The sequence below is a fragment of the Bombyx mandarina genome, chromosome 16 (assembly GCF_030267445.1).
Source record: "Bombyx mandarina strain Sakado chromosome 16, ASM3026744v2".
Lineage (NCBI taxonomy): Eukaryota > Metazoa > Arthropoda > Insecta > Lepidoptera > Bombycidae > Bombyx > Bombyx mandarina.
In genome coordinates this window covers 4,945,143-4,965,218 of record NC_143222.1, presented here as the reverse complement: position 1 = coordinate 4,965,218, position 20,076 = coordinate 4,945,143, and the positions used below count along the sequence as shown (strand labels likewise).

General features: G+C 41.9%; 2 protein-coding genes across 3 annotated transcripts in view; one reads left to right on the top strand and one right to left on the bottom strand.

Annotated features, from left to right (window-relative positions):
• The first annotated feature begins 2,519 nt into the window (after positions 1-2,519).
• Positions 2,520-17,076, top strand: LOC149501248 (L-asparaginase). Of its 2 annotated transcripts, none has more exons than XM_089733969.1 (9): positions 2,520-2,677; positions 3,175-3,294; positions 4,022-4,134; positions 5,176-5,301; positions 11,030-11,154; positions 11,590-11,822; positions 15,125-15,285; positions 15,757-15,870; positions 16,834-17,076. In XM_089733969.1, exons 1-9 carry the CDS (start codon positions 2,605-2,607, stop codon positions 16,885-16,887), a joined length of 1,119 nt encoding a protein of 372 aa, XP_089590095.1. In that variant the 5' UTR covers positions 2,520-2,604; the 3' UTR covers positions 16,888-17,076. The 2 variants fall into 2 exon arrangements, with proteins under 2 accessions (XP_089590095.1, XP_089590094.1); XM_089733968.1 differs by having other exon boundaries at positions 5,176-5,337.
• A 451-nt stretch (positions 17,077-17,527) lies between these two features.
• The window catches only part of Flo2 (flotillin-2), a 419,882-nt gene continuing 417,333 nt past the window's right edge, over positions 17,528-20,076 (bottom strand). Inside the window, exon 10 of the mRNA XM_089733967.1 lies at positions 17,528-19,831. Within this exon, the coding sequence (XP_089590093.1) occupies positions 19,776-19,831 (56 nt within the window). The 3' untranslated portion in view covers positions 17,528-19,775. The remainder of the gene's footprint in view (positions 19,832-20,076) is intronic.

Here is a 20,076-nt window from a genome sequence, read left to right as displayed (position 1 = left end):
TCATATAAATTTTTTTAACGAATGCTATCAGCACATCGTCACGAACGACTTATACCGTGAAGGAATGATTTTTATAACATAACTAGCTTTTGCCCGCGACTCCGTCCGCGTGCAATAGTTACTTTGGCATAACGCAAAATTATACCCCCACTTTATTTACATAGAAAATGAAAATATTTTTGAATTATAGAATGTTAAGGAGCTATTTAAACCCCTATTTTGAAACATTCTTTATTGGTGCTCCACTTGTATTGGCCTTACCGTGATGTTATATAGCCTATAGCCTTCCTCAATAAATGGGCTATCTAACACTGAAATAATTTTTCAAATTGGACCTGTAGTTCCTGAGATTAGCGCGTTCAAACAAACTCTTCAGCTTTATAATATTAGTATAGATATTATAAAAATAGAAAAATGAAACTCGCAAATAAATATAATTGTATAATTACTGGTGACAGGGCGCCTTGTGAGCCCGCTCGGGTAGGTACCATCTCCCCTACCTATTTCTACCGTGAAGCAGTATTGCATTTTGATTTGAAGGGTGGGACAGTCGTTATACTATTTGAAACTAGGATCTCAAGTATCAAGCTAGTATTCACTTAGTGATGTCTAGTGTCTCCGGTAGCCACTTAACATCAGGTAGACCATCGTCCACCGGTCTATACAATAAAGAAATTTAAACAAAACGATCGCAACGAACAACTCAATATTAATAACGCAATTTTCACTAACACAATTAATTTGAAAATTTATAGACGATTCAATGTCGATAATAGTGCACTAATTACATCAGATTGTCTTAATGTCTTGACCGAGACATCGAAATGAAAAAAAGATTTTATTTTTAGTTTAGTACTAGCTGACCCGGCAGACTTCGTAGTGCCTCAATCGATAAATAAAAGACACATCAAGGGGACACATCAAAGGAAAAATAAAATTGTTTGTTTTTATACATATACTTCCGAGCTTTTTTATATTTTCTCACCTTTCAAACCCTCCCTGGGCTTCCACGAATAATTCAAGACCAAAATTAGCCAAATCGGTCCAGCCGTTTTCGAGTTTTAGCGAGACTAACGAACAACAATTCATTTTTATATAGGTATAGAGATACAGCTTTAACTTTGTCGATAATCCCCTTCCCACTGAACGCTTGGAACCCGGGTCTACGGTGGTTCGGCTCTGTCGGTATTTTTCCCCGTATATTCCATGGGGAAGTGCACTAAGGAATTGTTTGAGATGTTCTTTCCATGTTCTTTTTACCATCATACCACCGGCCACCGGAGCAGAGTTCATCCGTACTATCTGGAACCGTTGCGTTCACCGACAGAGTGTTTCCAAAGATCTTTTTTGCCACGTACCGTCTGTCTATAGAATGAACTCCCCTGTACCTTGTTTTTTGAGCGCTATGATATGTCCTTCATACCAAGCTTGTGAAGAGTACTCGGCGGTGGGCAGCGAGTTGGCTCTGCTTCTGACGCTATTAACGTCCATGATCGAAGGTAACTCATAATCAGGGCAGCCGTCTACTTATAAAGACAAAAAAAAGTTCAGTTTTATTCATACGATTTATATTTGTGAAGTCGTCGTGTCCTAACGGATAAGAAGTCCGGTGCATTTGTGTTGAGCGATGCACCGCTGTTCGAATCTCAGGCGGGTACCAATTTTTCTAATGAAATACGTACTCAACAAACGTTCACGATTGACTTCCACGGTGAAGGAATAACATTGTTTAATAAAAATCAAACCCGCAAAATTATAATTTGCGTAATTACTGGTGGTGGGACCTCTTGTGAGTCCGCGTGGCTGGGTACCACCGCCCTGCCTATTTCTGCCGTGAAGCAGTAATGCGTTTCGGTTTGAAGGGTGGCGCAGCCGTTGTAACTGCACTAAGACCTTAGAACTTATATCTCAAGGTGGGTGACGCATTTACGTTGTCGTGCTTCAGTAAACACTTAACACCAGGTGGGCTGTGAGCTCGTCCGCCCATCTAAGCCATAAAAAAAATCATACGATTTATATTATGGACGCTTCCTTAAATTTCTCAATACAGATTTTATCGACCAAGATAATGAGCTCTCGACAACGGCCTTGCTATTTTTATTTGTAGGACAGAACAATGGCGCCAATCGTTGATAGTATTAGTAATAATAATAATGAATGAACAGCATGTTTTACGCGTGTTTTTGTTTTAATCGTACAATAACAGGTCAAATTCACTCAAGCGCTTTCTTTGCATGTGAAATACGAAAATAATAAACAGCCTGATTAAATCGTAAAAGTAGTTTGGATTGCATCCATGACCCGAGACGATCTGAGAAAAATAAATATTCCACTACACAAATTAAATAAAGAATTTAATTTTATTTAAATCAATAAACATTCCACAATCACAACACTTTCCTTGTTATTTAAGCTTTATTCAAAACAAATAAATCAACGCGCAACGATGTTTCCTCATTTAATTTATTCATTCGCAATTGATGCGCTACGTATCTACAATGAATATAAATGTTACGATTTATCATTAATTATTCTCGATGATGAAATAGCTGTCAATGCTGTCATTCATCTCAGGACAGTCCGTGTGACAACACGTCAGGCAAAATGGCCGAAATAAAACGAGTTCTAGTGCTGTACACTGGAGGTACATTCGGTATGCTGAAAAATGAAAAAGGCGGTAAGTTTTACAAAGATTAAGATAAGGTTAAAAAAAATAGACCATAGACTACAACCACAGAATATTCAATAATATATAAATATAATAACAGAACGTGTTGGTGAAACAAAGTTTGTTGTAATTTTTTATTTTGACATCATTAACTGAGAGTTATTTAAAATTTAGTGAATTAATCCAAACTAATAAAAAATGGTACATATTTTTAAGAAACAATTAAATGAATAATGTATATATTAGATATTAGATATAGGCACTTAGATATTAATTATACAGGCGCCTACGAACAATAATAATGTTTAACTTTCTTAATCGTGTGAATTATGATTCGGTTTTATTTATTACTACTGCACTACTATTACTAACTTTCATAATATATTTTTTGTGAGATCAAATGTTTTTATGATTTTTTATCTTTGAAAAAAATCAAATAATTTTTATTAAATATAAATAAATATTAATGAGACAATCCTCTTCTGAATGTTATTGTAATTTTGCAGTGTTGGTACCGCAAAAAGATATAGAGAGTGTTATTAGGAAACTACCGCAGCTACATGACGATGCATACTGGAAGAACAACCTCGCTGGTACAGATAAGAAGGATTACCTAGCATTACCGGGTAAGATTTAGATAGTGTTGTTTTCAGTAGACATCACTAAAAGTACTTTTTTTTCTTCTTACCTACGCTGATAGCCTTGAGAAGCTACTTCACCTTAACATGTAGGTGAGCTCACGGGGCTCAAACCGGAGTGTTGCTTACACTGACCCTAGCAAGAGCAGTGCTTCGCAGAATCTACCACCGGATCGGAAACGCGACTCACTGAGATGATCCGGCGAGAAACTCAGTGGGCTGTGTCTGTGGGTTAATTCGATCGTCGTGTTTGTTACCATAGCCCGTAAACAGAACATATATATACATACATATATATAATATATTGGCAATTAAAAAAACTACGGAATGCATTAAACTGGACGTTAAACCTTTAATTTTACGACTATCTTTAAAGTTCGTTTTGTTTATGTTCACTATTATAAGATCGATATTCACAAATTTATGATTTATAGATTGTATGTATAGATAAAAGATTTATATAGAGTGCATTGGAGTTTAGTTCTTACTTAAAAGAAAAAGACCTATTTGATGACCGTTAACTCGAAAGCCAGGGAATAACGTGACGATTTCTATGAGTTAATCGTAAGCCGTGTCAGGGAAATCCAATCTAGTCATGTCAAGTCCTATATACTCGTATAGTTCTATCTACAAGTGGAAATTTACTTAAAATTTCAATAGTATCAAAATTGTGATGAATGTTTTTGAATTTGATTTTGTATTATAATTTGAACAGATGGAAAAGACACGGATGTTAAAATTTTGTACCAGATTTACGAATACGATGAACTCAAAGATTCTTCGGATTTCACGATAGACGATTGGATAAAAATGGCGAGAGATATTAAGGTACAAAGTCTATATTATATGTATTCGGGGACTATAAAATTATAAGTTAAGGTTTTCGTTAAGCTTAATCCGATAATAAGAATAAACAATAATCTGAAACAAATTGTAACTATTGTAACAATACGTGAGACCTTAGAACTTATATCTCAAGGTGGGTGGCGCATTTACGTTGTGGATGTCTATGGGCTTCAGTAACCACTTAACACCAGGTGGGCTGTGAGCTCGTCCACCCATCTAAGCAATAAAAAAAAACACCCAAACAAAGAGCAAACAAAACTGTTTAATCACCCGATTGTTTGCCCGATGTGGGAATCGAACCCACGACCCTCGGCACAACAGTCATAGACTACTGCACAACTGAGTCAAAAAAGTCAGTTTTTTTAAGGGATTTTATGACCTGGTAGCTAAGGCCTTTTAGGTCGAGTCTGATTTTAATTTTAATGAAAACTTTTTTTAAATGAATTAAATGATGTTGATTAATATGAAACATGGCATGAAATTAAATAAAAACGAAATGAAATGAAATAAGATGATATGGGATGAAATATAAACTCAGTAAAATGGTGGTCATTTACTGAAACTTTTTCAGTGGACTTTTTGGAGGGTCCCGAGATGTTACGTTCAGCGGCTTTGTTTCATTTTCCCACATTTGTGCACTTTCACAGATACTAAACAGTTAATAAACCACCTTTATTACCTTACATTTAAACCTGAAGAAACACTAAATAGACAAAATGAAACAAATCACACAACTTCATTCTTCGGGTACCCGCCAAAAAGTCTAAAGTCAGAAAAGAGTTTATCAAATCTATTAGGATACAGGAAATTGAAATTTTTGTATCATCTTCTTATATCTGTACCTTATGTGAAATCACTTATGTGAAAATGTATGTACTAAATAATAATTTTGAAATCTTTTAATTTTGATTGATTACTTTCGATTGCGTACGTCACTATTGATTTTGAAATGTTTCAGTTTTCAAAGTATGTAGCTTCGATCGTAAAGATGTTTTATGTTAATTGACGTTCACGTGTTTCTAGAGGTTTTACCATGATTACGATGGATTCGTGGTTCTGCACGGTACCGACACAACTGCGTACGGAGGTTCGGTCCTGTCTTTCATGTTGGAAACCGTCGGAAAGACTGTTGTACTCACTGGTGCTCAGGTAATTAATATATTTTTTGTACTCACTGGTGCTCAGGTAATTAATATATTTTTTCTAGATCTTATTAAACTACCCGTAGACCTACCCTAAAACCTTGTTAAAGCAGCTACAGCAAATGATTTCAAACTTTGAATTTAATATATTGTCAATAGATATCAATAGTATACATTAGAATTTAGATCAATCGCTTACAGAAGCGAGCATTTGTTTAAAGTGAAAAAAAAAAAAAAGTGAGAATTGTCACTAAATATATTTCTTTCATCTCATTGATAATTATAGTCTAAAAGAAGGTAAACTCTACAGACCATTTTTTTTTTTTTTTTTATGATTGAAGGATTACTGGTGGCCCGGAGGCCTTTCCAGTTTCACCAGGACAGGTGGGCGAGCAAAGGCTCAGCCAGGAGGGGTGGGATTTGCTAGCAGCTACCCGAGCGCCTCCGAAGGAGACCTAACAGCTCAAGAGCAGCTGCTTCGCGAATGAATCTACTACCGGATCGGAATCGCGACCCGCTGAGAAGATCCGGCGAGAAACTCAGCGAGCTGATTCATGGGTTAGGTTGCACGGCGAACTCTTTGTCGAGTTCGACGAGTACGGTTACCGGGGTCCCTAAGCCTGCTCCTAGTGTTAGAGCTGAAGGCTTCTAATGCAAAGGTTATTGGATCTGATGGATCCGTAAGGACGTGTCTAGGGCGTCGACGGTGACTGGCTCCTGCATGATCAGGATTTGGGGAGTAGTCAGCGGCGGCTACGATAAGGCGATTATCATGACGCATAGCCTTATCGAAGTACCGTTCCGACGCTGACTTCATGTATTTCTGGATAGATTCGAGGCCCAGGTCGTCGTGTAGGTCAACGTTCCTCACGAACCACGGAGCTCCGACGGCTAACCTGCAAAAGCGGGATTGTAGAGATTGGAGGGTGTCTATGTGTGTGCGGGCCGCGTGAGCGAACACCACACTCGCGTAAGTCATGACGGGCCTTATGCAAGTTTTGTAAAGTGTCACCTTGTTCCGAAGGGACATTTTACTCCGCTTACAGATCATGGGGTAAAGTCTACCGAGAATAAACGTGGCACGGTCACGGACTGATTTTATATGCGGGCGGAATGTCATCGATGCGTCCAGGGTAACGCCCAGGTACTTGACCTTCCTGGCCCAGGGTATGGGTTGTCTAAAGAGAGTAATCGGGGGTGTGAGATTCCTCCTCCTAATCCGAGAGGAAATCCGTGTGGAGTTTCCCCTCTGAAATAGCACCGCAGTACTTTTCGCTGGGTTGATGTCTATGCGCCATTTTCGGAACCACTGTCCTAGGGCTAGGGCTGCGCTCTGAAGCTTCTTCGCGATTAGGGACTTGTTTCTACTGGAATAGTAAACAGTCGTGTCGTCGGCGAATAAAGCTAAGTGGGTCGGCGGCGACCGGGGAATATCGTTAACAAATAAGCTAAATAGGAGGGGTGAGAGGACAGAGCCTTGCGGGACTCCAGCTGTGAGAGGTCGTGGGGAGGAGCGGGTTCCCTCGACTCGATATCGAAAAGAGCGGTTCGACAAGAAGTCTCGTATGATGAGCACGAGACTATCCGGCACGCCCATGTTGAATAGTTTGAAAATCAAACCGTTGTGCCAGACTTTGTCGAACGCTTTTGCGACGTCGAAGAAGAGAGCTCCCGTGTATAACGGTTTTGGTCGATTAAGCCCCACAAGAATGTGCTCCGTGAGGCGGTGCACCTGTTGAACGCATGAGTGATTTGTACGGAATCCGAATTGTTCATCGATGAGAATGCCCTTGGATGAGACGAAGTCTCTGAGGCGTTTGTAGAGCAGACGCTCATACAGTTTGCCTAGAGATATGAGGAGGCTAATCGGGCGGTAGCTCGTCGGATGATTTTTTGGTTTACCGGGTTTATGTATGCCGATAACGTCCGCTTCTTTCCACACCGCGGGAAAGATACAGTTCGCCATAGCGGCATTGAAAATAGATGCCAACATCACGATGAGTTGGACGGGTAGAAGTTTAATAACGCGGTTGGATATACCGTCGGAACCGGGACCCTTGCGAGGACGTAGGTCTTTGATCAAGTCTTTAACTTCCATCGGGGTGACGGGAGGTAACGCATCCGAGGGTGGCAAGGAGGCTCTGCGTTCTACTTCACTGTCTACTAATTCTACATGAACAGGGTCCACGGATTGAGTGCTGGGCGTGCACTGCGTTTGCAATGTATCGGCCAGCAGCTCTGCTTTTTCGTCATCATCAAACGCCGCGAGTCGGCCTGAGGGGCATACGAGGGGGGGCATAGTTACTACCGTATCCGATTTGAGAGTACGAGCTAAGCGGTAGTAAGACCTTTGGGAGGGCGCGAGTCCTTCTAAGAAATCAGACCATCTGGCATCTCGGACTTCGGCGATGCGAGACTTTACGTCGCGTTGTAGGGCACGCATTCGAATTTGATTTTCCGCGGTAGGATACCTGTCGTAGGCGCGTATCGAGGCGTTCTTAGCTCTAAGGAGTTCCCTAATATCGTCAGACAATTTGAAGCGGTGAAGGAAGTCCTCCGCTACAACTTGTTTCGATGATCTATCTAATGTCGAGGTGATGTGTGACGTTAAGATGTCTATGGCTTCAGCGGTATCCTGAGGAGACGGGGTAGAGTCCGGGTTAAACGGGAGCGATGGTAGATCAGATTCAGCCAGGCTGATGCCCAGCGTGTGCCAATCCACCACAGTCCTCGTGACGGGAACGGAATCGGGAGCGCGACCGAGTTTCATAACGACGGGACGGTGGTCTGAGTCTAACTCTGAAACTACTTCGATCGAGTGTAAGCGCAGAGTTACGTTTTTTAATAACGCTATGTCGAGTATATCCGGGCGATGTGCGATATTTAGCGGGTAGTGAGTCGGGGTTAGCGGAGCGACGATATCGAAGGCGTGATCATCGACTAACGCGTCAAGCCGCCTGCCATTCGGGGTTGTGGTGTGTGAGTTCCACCTGATGTGTTTACAATTTAGGTCGCCCGCCAGAATGACAGAGCTCCCCATGCTGAGCAGCGCCTCGATATCACTGCTTAGAACTATCTTATCCGGTGGAAGATAAACGGACGCGATAACGATCGGCGCGTGTCCCGTCAGTGAGATTCGGCACACTGATGCTTCGATATTAGCGAGCGCGGGAGGATCGAGCGGGACGCAATGCAGGGCTCTTCTATAGTAAATGATGGTACCACCACCACGAGCAGAGAGCCTGTCGTTCCTGACCATGTTATAGTTCGCGATTTTAGGGTCACGGCGCGCGGGCTTAAGCAGGGTCTCCTGCACTAAAAATATATCAATTTGATGGTCACGCAAAAAGTCAGAAACCTGATCACGTTGATTTGCGAGACCGTAAGCGTTAAAAAATCCTATCGTTACGGATAGGGGCTTTACTCTATTTATATACGCCATTGATTACCGGCGGAGTGAGGGGAGGACGTACGTATTTAGTGACGCGTATACGTCGGCGTATTCCTGCACAACGGCGATAAAGTGTTGTGCAGTGGAGGCAGCGCGAATGGCGTCGCTCAAAGCGTTAACGCGCTCAAAGTTGATCGACTGAAAGAAGTCGATCGCTAAAGTGAGATTGTCGGACGCGGTCAGAGGGCAAGTCGCGGGAGAGGGACGAGTCGCGGGGGTGGGACGAGTCGCGGGGGCAGGACGAATCGCGGAGGAGGGAGTTGTAGCCGTGTTCGTGTACGGCAGCGGTTTCGCCCAGGCCGAGACACTGGGCACCGGCGCCGGAACGAACGCTGGCTTAGCCTGCGACACAGAGGGTGCCGAGGCTTTGATGTCTGGGCCGGAAGCTCGAAGGCGGTTTTGGTGGGCGATGCGGCGATTTATTTTAGGGGCTCGGGGGCAACCACGATAATTCGCGGGGTGACCCTGTGTTTGACACAGGACGCAGCTAGGCGGTTCCGTCGCGGTTTTTTGGTCGCGAGCGCAGAGGGCCGTGGCGTGATCGCCCAAACACTTAACACATCGGGGGCGCGCGTGACAGTTACGGGAAGAGTGCCCGTACAGTTGACAGTTATGGCACTGGCTAGGAGTGCCTTTTTTATGAGGGGCTTCGACAGCGATACCGGAGAGCCTACAGATGGTCTGTGTGTTGAAGATTTTCTTACCATCGGGGGTAGGCTGGAGGGTGACTAGAACCATATTATATGGCTCCCTACCGCGACCGGTGTGCATACGGTGCACAGAATTCACTGGAAAGCCCTGTTCTAACAGATCGGCCTTGACGAGTTCTACATCTAACTCTTTAGGGATTCCGCGTATTACAACGCGGAGTTCGCGCTCCTCCTAGAGCGTATACGTATGGAAACTTATACGCTTCTTACGGAGGTAAGAAGAGAGGGCCCTATGGTCGTCGGGTGTTTGAACCTTAATTTGAATGCCGTTCGCGAGGTTACGGGCATTCGTGAAATTGATATTTTTGGCCTTAAGGGCCAGGCAAACTGAGAAAGACCAAGCTGCCTTCTCCTGAAGGATAACCGGGGGAGGGGTCTGGGTTTTATTTTGTGCCACCGGACGCGGCGACGGAGTGGCACGGGCTGGTGGCGCAACGGGAGTCTGAGGGCGGGGGCGCGACGCGTTCGCGGCTTTGCTAATTTTAGCGGCCGCGGGAGCTCGGGACTCCGCGGCACGCTTCTTACCCTTCTGTACCAGGGTGAATCCATCCGTCGATGAGGCGGGGGCGAGGTCGACCTCCATGTCCGAGTCAGAGTCGGAGCACGAGGAGGCGGGTGCAGACGACCTACGAGCAAGTGTAGGTGTTTTAGAGGGCGCGACGGAGGCCGCGGATGATCGCTCAGCTGAAACGATGGTCACGGCGGACGACGCAGCAGCTTTACTCGCCAGTATAGGCGACACGGGAGCGGCAGGCACGACGGAGGCTGCGGTGCTCGATGCAGAAGCTTTGCACGCAGGTACAGGCGACGCAGGAGCAGCGAGCGCGGCGGAGTCCTCGAGAGGGCTCGCAGTGTGATTGGCCTTGAAGGCCAGAAACTCTGAGGCGAGCTGTGGGTGGCGAAGTCGGAGGAATTCCGCGAATACAGCGTCCATGATCGCTGAGTGCCCAGGTGGGGCGGCCCCGGGTCTTGAAACACTCGCCTTGCGGCGAGGCCTCAACTTCTCGGACCTGAGCGGTTCTATTGAACACAGGTGGCGATGCGGCACGATTACTACAGGACAAAGAAAAAAACACAACAAAACAGAAATAACAAAAAGAAACAAAACAAATAAATACTTCCAGGAAAACACTGTCGGCAGATGTACCACGAACACAAAAATAACTAAAACAAAACAAATAAAAACTTCCAGGAAAAACACTTGGTCGGCAGATGTATCACGAACACAGGCCGCGCGAACAATGGCCGGGCGAACAAAGACCGGGCGATCGAGTGGTCGATGAGCACGTCCGCACGTGTCGGGTGCTTCTATCGGAATGGTCTACAGACCAATAACTGCACAAGATGTATAAAACCGTTTTTCTGCAGAATGTAATTTCAACCTTATGTTCCTGATGTTAAGAATGGTTCATCATATTTAAGCATATTGGGATTGTGGTTAAGCCGCGTTTGAACCAAAGAGTATATATACCTCAAACTCAAATAGCCAATCTTAGTCTTATCAATAGAACTTGACGCGTAATAAGTAGTTTTAAGGATTTTAATGCAACATGATTCTATGATAAACTTACCAGGTTCCAATATTTCAACCTCGAAGCGATGGTAACAACAATTTGTTATGCGCTGTGCTGATAGCGGCCACTCAACGCATACCAGAAGTAACAGTGTTCTTTGGAGCAAAACTCTTTAGGGGAACTAGGTAAGACTTAAATTTTTTATTTCTAATAATGAGGATAGAGGAGTCTACGGACCTCTGATGTGTTTCCAGCGCCTAAATAACAGAACAATGTTAATCAAATTAGAATGTTGAGGCTGTTGGGGTTATTAATTTGAAGTTTTTTTTTTATTGCATAGGTGGGTGGACGAGCTCACAGCCCACCTGGTGTTAAGTGAATACTGGAGCCTATAGACATCTACAACGTAAATGTGCCACCCACCTTGAGATATAAGTTCTAAGGTCTCAAGTATAGTTACAACGGCTGCCCCACCCTTCAAACCGCAACGCAATACGGCTTCACGGCAGAAATAGGTAGGGTGGTGGTACCTACCCGCGCGGCCTCACAACAGGTCCTACCACCAGTAACACAAGAGGTCCTACCACCAGTAACTTTATGTACAACCAATTATTTTTTAGAGTGAAAAAAGTATCGAACACGCGTATTTACGCATTCGACACCCCGAACTTTCCTCCGTTGTTGGAAGCGAAGACCACCTTAGAGGTGGATCCGAAGATGTTGATACATCCTCCAGGATCAGTACCCAATGAATGCAGGCTACACGACCAGCTATCCAGGAAGGTTTACATTTTGAAGGTGGCGCCTACAATTACACCTGAGTTGATCCGTGGAGTTTGTGAAGGCATGGAAGGTAAATCGTTTTTGGATTGGATTTTCATTTTTAAGATCAAGGCTTAACTGGTAGGCCGTGTTATAGACCCACGCGAATAACAAGCTGCCTATTTTTGCCACCTTGCATCTGTTCCGGTTTGAGGGGTGAATGGCTATTCAAAAACGTGGACGGCATTTAGTTAAATATACAACTCCTGAAGTATCTTGAAGATCGCCAGCTGATCAGTGACCGACAGTACGGTTTCCGTCACGGTCGCTCAGCTGGCGATCTTTTTGTATACCTTACTCACAGGTGGGCTGAAGCCTTGGAGAGCAAGGGCGAGGCTCTTGCTGTGAGCCTTGATATCGCGAAGGCCTTCGACAGGGTCTGGCATAGGGCACTTCTGTCAAAGCTACCATCTTACGGAATCCCCGAGGGTCTCTGCAAGTGGATCGCTAGCTTTTTGGATGGGCGGAGCATCACGGTCGTTGTAGACGGTGACTGTTCTGATACCATGACCATTAACGCTGGCGTTCCACAAGGTTCGGTGCTCTCCCCCACGCTTTTCATCCTGTATATCAATGACATGCTGTCTATTGATGGCATGCATTGCTATGCGGATGACAGCACGGGGGATGCGCGATATATCGGCCATCAGAGTCTCTCTCGAAGCGTGGTGCAAGAGAGACGATCAAAACTTGTGTCTGAAGTGGAGAGCTCTCTGGGGCGAGTCTCCAAATGGGGTGAATTGAACTTGGTTCAATTCAACCCATTAAAGACACAAGTTTGCGCGTTCACTGCGAAGAAGGACCCCTTTGTCATGGCGCCACAATTCCAAGGAGTATCCCTGCAACCTTCCGAGAGTATTGGGATACTTGGGGTCGACATTTCGAGCGATGTCCAGTTTCGGAGTCATTTGGAAGACAAAGCCAAGTTGGCGTCCAAAATGCTGGGAGTCCTCAACAGAGCGAAGCGGTACTTCACGCCTGGACAAAGGCTTCTGCTTTATAAAGCACAAGTCCGGCCTCGCGTGGAGTACTGCTCCCATCTCTGGGCCGGGGCTCCCAAATACCAGCTTCTTCCATTTGACTCCATACAGAGGAGGGCCGTTCGGATTGTCGATAATCCCAATCTCACGGATCGTTTGGAACCTCTGGGTCTGCGGAGGGACTTCGGTTCCCTCTGTATTTTGTACCGTATGTTCCATGGGGAGTGCTCTGAGGAATTGTTCGAGATGATACCGGCATCTCGTTTTTACCATCGCACCGCCCGCCACCGGAGTAGAGTTCATCCGTACTACCTGGAGCCACTGCGGTCATCCACAGTGCGTTTCCAGAGATCTTTTTTGCCACGTACCATCCGGCTATGGAATGAGCTCCCCTCCACGGTGTTTCCCGAACGCTATGACATGTCCTTCTTCAAACGAGGCTTGTGGAGAGTATTAAGCGGTAGGCAGCGGCTTGGTTCTGCCCCTGGCATTGCTGAAGTCCATGGGCAACGGTAACCACTCACCATCAGGTGGGCCGTATGCTCGTCTGCCTACAAGGGCAATAAAAAAAAAAAAAAAAAGTTTTATCTATTGGCCTCTGAAGATGAAAAAAAAACAAATAATCCACAAGGCTATCTCCCCGTCTACTACAATATCAAGCTTATCATACGATTAGATCAATGATAAATACTATTTTATTGAATACTAGCTGACCCGGCAGACTTCGTAGTGCCTCAATCGATAGGTAAATAAAAGACACATCAAGGGGACACATCAAAGCAAAAACAAATTTGTTTATATAATATATAATTCCGTATCCATATTCAAGTCTTTTAGTAAGGACTGCATCCCATCTGATGTATGTTTATTGTCATATTAGCTGACCCGGCAGACTTCGTAGTGCCTCAATCGGTAAATAAAAGACCCAAACTTTGGTATAAATTAAACTTAAAACAAAGAAAAGGAATCCGTTCGACGGGGGGACATCAAAGGCAAAACAAAATTGTTTGTTTTTATATTTTCTCACCTTTTAAACCTTCCCTGGACTTCCGCGAATAATTCAAGACCAAAATTATCCAAATCGGTGCAGCCGTTCTCGAGTTTTAGCGAGACTAACGAACAGCAATTCATTTTTATATATAGAGATTCGTCTGAAGTACTTGTATATGGCAAGTTCAATAATGATAAAACATTAAGAAGTGTACACATATGTATGTATGTATATATGCAATACCAGATTACGTACATAAGTAATAAGCATCGACTTTCCAATGAAAGATAATATGAATTGTTTTATACGTTCATGAGTATATCTATTATAACCACTGTTATATATTATATCGGGTTCTCGCCGCGGTTTTCCTTTATAATGACTCACCGTGTACTCTTTGTCTGTTTACAACGACGTCGAAACATGGGTGCTAGTTGTAATTGAAGAGCGCCCGTGTTTATAACCTCAAGCACCGGTCACCGTCCTCCCCGAACCCGTCATTTGCGACGAAGGGCTTAGTGCGTAAATTAAACCATAGGCCATAGACACAGCCCACTAAGTTTCTCGCCGGATCTTCTCGGTGGGTCACGTTTCCGACCCGGTGGTAGATTCTGCGAAGCACTGCTCTTGCTAGGGCCAGTGTTAGCAACACTCCCGGTTTGAGCCCCATGAGCTCACCTACTAGTTCGGTGAATCTTCGGTGAATTGTGGAATAGCTCCTCAAGGTTACTAGAATAGGTAGGAAAAAAAGGGTTTATAATGAATAATACCTACGTTACAAATGTTACTGACCAAACTGATAATGGTTCGCGCAGGGGAATTCGGAATGTAAATTTCTAGAGCTTTTATAGTTTTTTTTTTTATAAGTTAATTTTAGAGGATCCAAATTAAATAAACTTTCTCTTGTGTAACGCCTTGTGTATACGCCTTCGTTCAGTCTGTTCGTGTGATCTAGACCTTGGATTCTGGCTATACAGCTGTGTTGGTTGGAGATATTTGCGTCCATAACTAACCCACTATTAGGTCGTCATGCACCTGATAGGGGCACGGAACGGGTCTTGGACAATTCCCTTTGCTCGATTGAAATTCATAACCAACCTTTTTTAACCTATCTAATCGCCTGTAGCTTCGAAGGGCTATTCCAGCTTTGCCGGTTTGGTAGTTTGGTAGTTTGAGCTAATTTGCGAACACTCCAATAAACACTATAGCTGAATCTACCACCGGATCACGACCTACTGAGAAGATTCGGCAAGAAACTCAGTGTCTGTAGATTAGGTTGCACGGACAACGGACAACGGTGACTGAAATAGAAAGCCCAACAACTTAATATTCAAAATAAAATAGTTTTTTGGATAATTTCAGGGGTAGTTCTAGAGACATATGGAAACGGGAACATACCAATCAAGCGCAAAGAGATCTATAAGGAGATCGAAAGAGCTGTTAAGAACAACGTGTTGGTCGTGAACGTAACTCAGTGCATTAACGGTACCGTCCTTGGGAAGGCCATTTACGAAACTGGACTTGTAAGTTTTTTATATTTTATGGTCATTTTACCCTAGTGATCTATCTGACGGTGATCGTTTACTGTCGGTCATGAAGGTCAGAAATGGCATTGCCATCTCGCTGCCCCTGATGAAAAGTATTAATGATCGAATTTGAGAAAACATCAGACAGTCATTGTTTTGAACTGATTAATTTTTATTAATGCGATGTTATGGAAGGTGATTTTTGGTCACAAAATGAGCAAATGCCGTGAAGCAGTAATGCGTTTCGGTTTGAAGCGTGGGGCAGCCGTTGTAACTATACTTGAGACCTTAGAAGTGACTCAAGGTGGATGGCGCATTTACGTCATAGATGTATATGGGCTCCAGTAACCACTTAATACCAGGTGGGCTGTGAGCTCGTTCACCAGTCTAAGCAATAAAATTAAAATAAAATAAAACATTTTATCGTACAAATTTAAAGGTCTACAACTAAAGCCCACTTTATTTCAGTTACTCGTGGAATGCGGAGTGGTTCCGGCCTTCGATATGACAGCCGAAGCGGCCTGGGCCAAGTTGTGTTACGTACTGACCAAAACGGAGCTGAGCTATCAACAAAAAGTAGAGGTGCCCAAGTGGATACATCAATTTTTTTTAGCTATTGCACAAAGACTACTTTTATAAATCCTGATATAAATCAGACGGGTCTTCTTGTATGTCGGCATTGCCAATAGCAAAATCAATACCCATCGATTTTTTTCCCAACCTATGTAGCCTCGGGAGGTTATGGCCAACTTAGCCGAGCGAATAGATGAGCTCACGGAGCTCTGTCGACGTTGCTAGCACTGCCCCCAGCAAGAGTAGTGCTTCGCAGAATTTACCGCCGGATCGAAAACGCGACCCACTGAGAAGACCCGGCGAGAAACTCAGTGCGCTGTGTCCGAGGGTTAATTTGCTCGCCGGGCCCTTCGTCGCAAGCGACGGTTTCGACAAGTACAGCTTGAGGTACCTAGAAGCACCGATATTAGATCAGGAGGGGGTCCGAAATGACTTTTTACCCGTCGACCTACACTTCGCACCATGATATATGCGTCTCAGTTCCCTGACGAACCGCACCAACACCGCAAATATACGATACCAGGACGAGACTTCAATAAGAGAATTCCAACAAGTCAACTAATTAGACTTTATTGGCATTGAGTTTAATTTCATTGGATTCACTAATCTATTTTATTTTAATCACCCCTACCAAGAATATGTAAAACTGAGATTACGTTATTTTGTTTATCAAAAAAAAAATACAGAAAATTTCTAATATAACCATAAATTCTAATACGACCAAAAAGGGCCATTTAAACAACAGGCAACAGTTTTCCAAGGGTCTGAATCGAAGGGAATATAATGATAGATTGCGTTAATTGCTTTGCGATTGTGTTAAAATTTGAAATACTCATTCGAATAAATGAAATACTAAAATATTAATTAAACTATTGATATTTTTGTATAATAAATATAAAATATACAAACATACGAACATGCAAACAGAGCATATACGTACATATCGAATAATTAATAATTATCTTTTTTCAGTTGATGAAGACAAACATAAGAGGAGAACTTGAAAATCCGAATTCACGGCACTAAATAATTAAAACTAAATAAAATCACACGAAGTTTAGAATGGTTCGTTGGTCGAGCTATTAGTGACCGGCTACCACTGCCCGACGGGGTTCGGGTTTCGATTCTCGTCCGGAGCAAGTATCATAACACAGGAGAAAAACCTAACTTGAGTCGTAATGTAGTGCATTTTACATTAAATTATTATTTTGTTCATGTCTAATTATTAATTTGACATTCCCCATTAACTCGGTCTGTAGCATCAATCCTGTTATGTTTCAGTATAGACATTGACTTTTTTTTTTTTATTGCTTATATGGGTGGACGAGCTCACAGCCGACCTGGTGTTAAGTGGTTACTGGAGCCCATAGACATCTACAACGTAAATGCGCCACCCACCTTTGAGATATAAGTTCTAAGGTCTCAAGTATAGTTACAACGGCTGCCCCGCCTTTCAAATCGAAACGCATTACTGCTTCACGGCAGAAATAGGCAGGATGGTGGCATCTACCCACGCGAACTCACAAGAGGTCCTACCACCAATAACACACGTATCCATATTGAAGTCTTTTAGTAAGGACTGCATCCCATCTAACGTATTTTTATTGTCATATTAAATTGCAAGCGAAAAATTATGAAAGGGAAAAACAAATAAAAAAAACTCACATCAAAAATACACGTTTTATTCACATCGTATGTCAGACGAAATCAATAATCAATTGAAAATACACAAAAAGTTTATTAATCATAAGCACACTTTGAAATACAACCGTGCACGAATTTATCACATGCCCCGACGTAAAAAAAAAAAAGGTTTTCGGCCAATCTATTACAGAAGATTCAACAGAACGACAGATACAATCGCGCACACAAATACTTGAATATAATATTGTAGAAAACGAATCGCTACGAAACAAAAACAGGCAGTGCCTTGTTACAAAGAAAACATTTTCAAAAAAAAAAAAAGAAACTTCTGAACTATCTCTAGATAGTAAAAAATCTACGCTACTTAATTATACATAAGACGTTTCACATCTATTTTTCTCTACTGAAAAATACAGTTCCTTTATGTTATATAACTTTCTATATATATCGTAAAGTTTACCATAAAATATGACATTTTGAATCACTCCGGGGAATACAAATACCGAATAATTACACAGTTATATAATTCGTCATTAAAATTTAGCAAATACACTAGATGTCTCGTGAAAATAAAACAAAATTAACGTAATAGTTTATTCTAAGGTCAATAAATAAAAATGGCATAAGCATCGTTTAAAACAATTTTACGGTTTGTTCTTGACGTTTCCGAAACATCAAAAAAAATCAAATTAACTTAGAATAAAACGAGGTAAATAATAAAAAGATTTTAAGCAGATATTTACGATACGATTGATTTATCGGAAAGATTACAATATCATTAGTATGCGTAAATGAAATATGGACCGTTTATTCTGAAAGTGTTGTAAGTCCATTTTTAAGAAAAATGAGCTATCACGTAATTCATGCTTAATTTAATGTAATTTTTTTAAATATAACTAGTCCGTGTTTAATTTCTCAAAAAAATCCCATGTTTTGTACAACTTAAAATCGGTCGGTAAATGAAATTGCATAATCATCGATTATGAAAGTGGTTTAAGTCCAATTGACAGAGGTAGGTGGCATAGCCAGACCTCATATGATTTGCCTGTATTTTTAAATCAACAAATATAGTAACCTTTAATTTTCTCGAAACAAAAGAAATTGGACTTACACCACTTTCAAAATAAACGGTCCATATATTATATTTATAAACATCAAAAAGTACTAATGAAAATCATATTGTTTCTAGAAAATTCTAGAACACAAACGCGTCTAATATAAAATCACAATCGCGACGTTTGCCAAACTTTATGTTACGAAGAATCAAGGATCACAGATTAGCACAGAAGAACGATCATAGATTTTTTTTAGATAGGATATTAAGTTTTTTTTTTTTCGTTTTCAGAATAATTTTTTTATTATTTTGTAACAAGGTTTCGAAGCTTAGCCGCAATTAGGCTTATTTCATTGATGGACGATACTGAAGAGATTCGCGTATGGCTCTTCTCCCTAAAAAACCTCTCAGTTTCGTTGACCCACTGAAAAATATCTTCTATATGACCACTACACGCGCACCTTATAATTTCTTTTTTTTTTTTACATTACCCTATATTCTATTTGAGAGAACTATACAGTAGTGGGAATGATAATGAAAACTAGCATACGACTAGCATGTGGCTATTTTGTTTTTGTCGGTTGGCATTTTTCTAGATTGAGGTGTACTTATGAACACGTCACGCAAATATATTCTAATAAGAAAGAAAAATAACACAAAATTCAATATCAAGTGAACACATTTTACTAATACAATTAAAAGGTAATTGTTTGATTGACCTCCTTCCATCAACGCTAAAATTAAGTTTAACGGTGGGGAGCTGACGATCGGACAAAACAAAATAAAATAAACAAAACAAAAAAGATACCAGAATAACGTTTAAAAAAATTAAATCATCATTCATTAAGCCAAAATTTTTATGTGCAAATAATTAATAGTTTGTAGTATTAGTAAATATATCAAGTACAATAAATTCTAGTATACTTAAAAACACAGCAAATGACGTCATTCGTCAGTATTTCGCAGGCTTGTTGTTTACGCACCTATGACGTCACGCGCTAGAAAACTTTTGTGCGGCAATTAAAAGGAAAAAATTGAGACGTAGTTTGAAAACTTACATTTAAGGGGTTAGCTTTCTAAATAGTTTTTTAATATTTTGCAATAAATCTAATAGGTAGAAACGGTTTTGTTCTCAACTGTACACTAAATGCTTTTTTGGTATGGTGATGTATGGCACATAAGCTATTGTAGTGCTGAAGTCGGGGCTGAGACGTGTTTAGAAAGCTACGACTTCCTTTTTCTTGGTTGCGGCAGCTGCAAGGTTCGTCTCTTCTGAAAAGCGGAATGACAAAAATATTTTAGGTATAAAGTAGACATAAATTTTTACATTTTAATCTAGAATTATTTGAACTACCCTCATCATCAACATCATTCTCCTGCCCCTCTCCCAGTGACCTGGGGTCCGTGCAACATGTTTTCTCCTTCCATCACAGCCTTCCACTTCCTACTCTTCTATCATAAAAATCATTTCTTCGCTCATTCCCCTCTTACACATATCGTCTTTCACATTTCTTTAG

Coding starts and splice junctions, on each gene's coding strand:
- LOC149501248 (XM_089733968.1), top strand. CDS start 2,605: ATGGCCGAAATAAAACGAGTTCTAGTGCTGTACACTGGAGGTACATTC. Junction 4,135..5,175: donor AAATGGCGAGAGATATTAAG/GTACAAAGTCTA, acceptor ACGTGTTTCTAG/AGGTTTTACCATGATTACGA. Junction 11,823..15,124: donor AGTTTGTGAAGGCATGGAAG/GTAAATCGTTTT, acceptor GGATAATTTCAG/GGGTAGTTCTAGAGACATAT.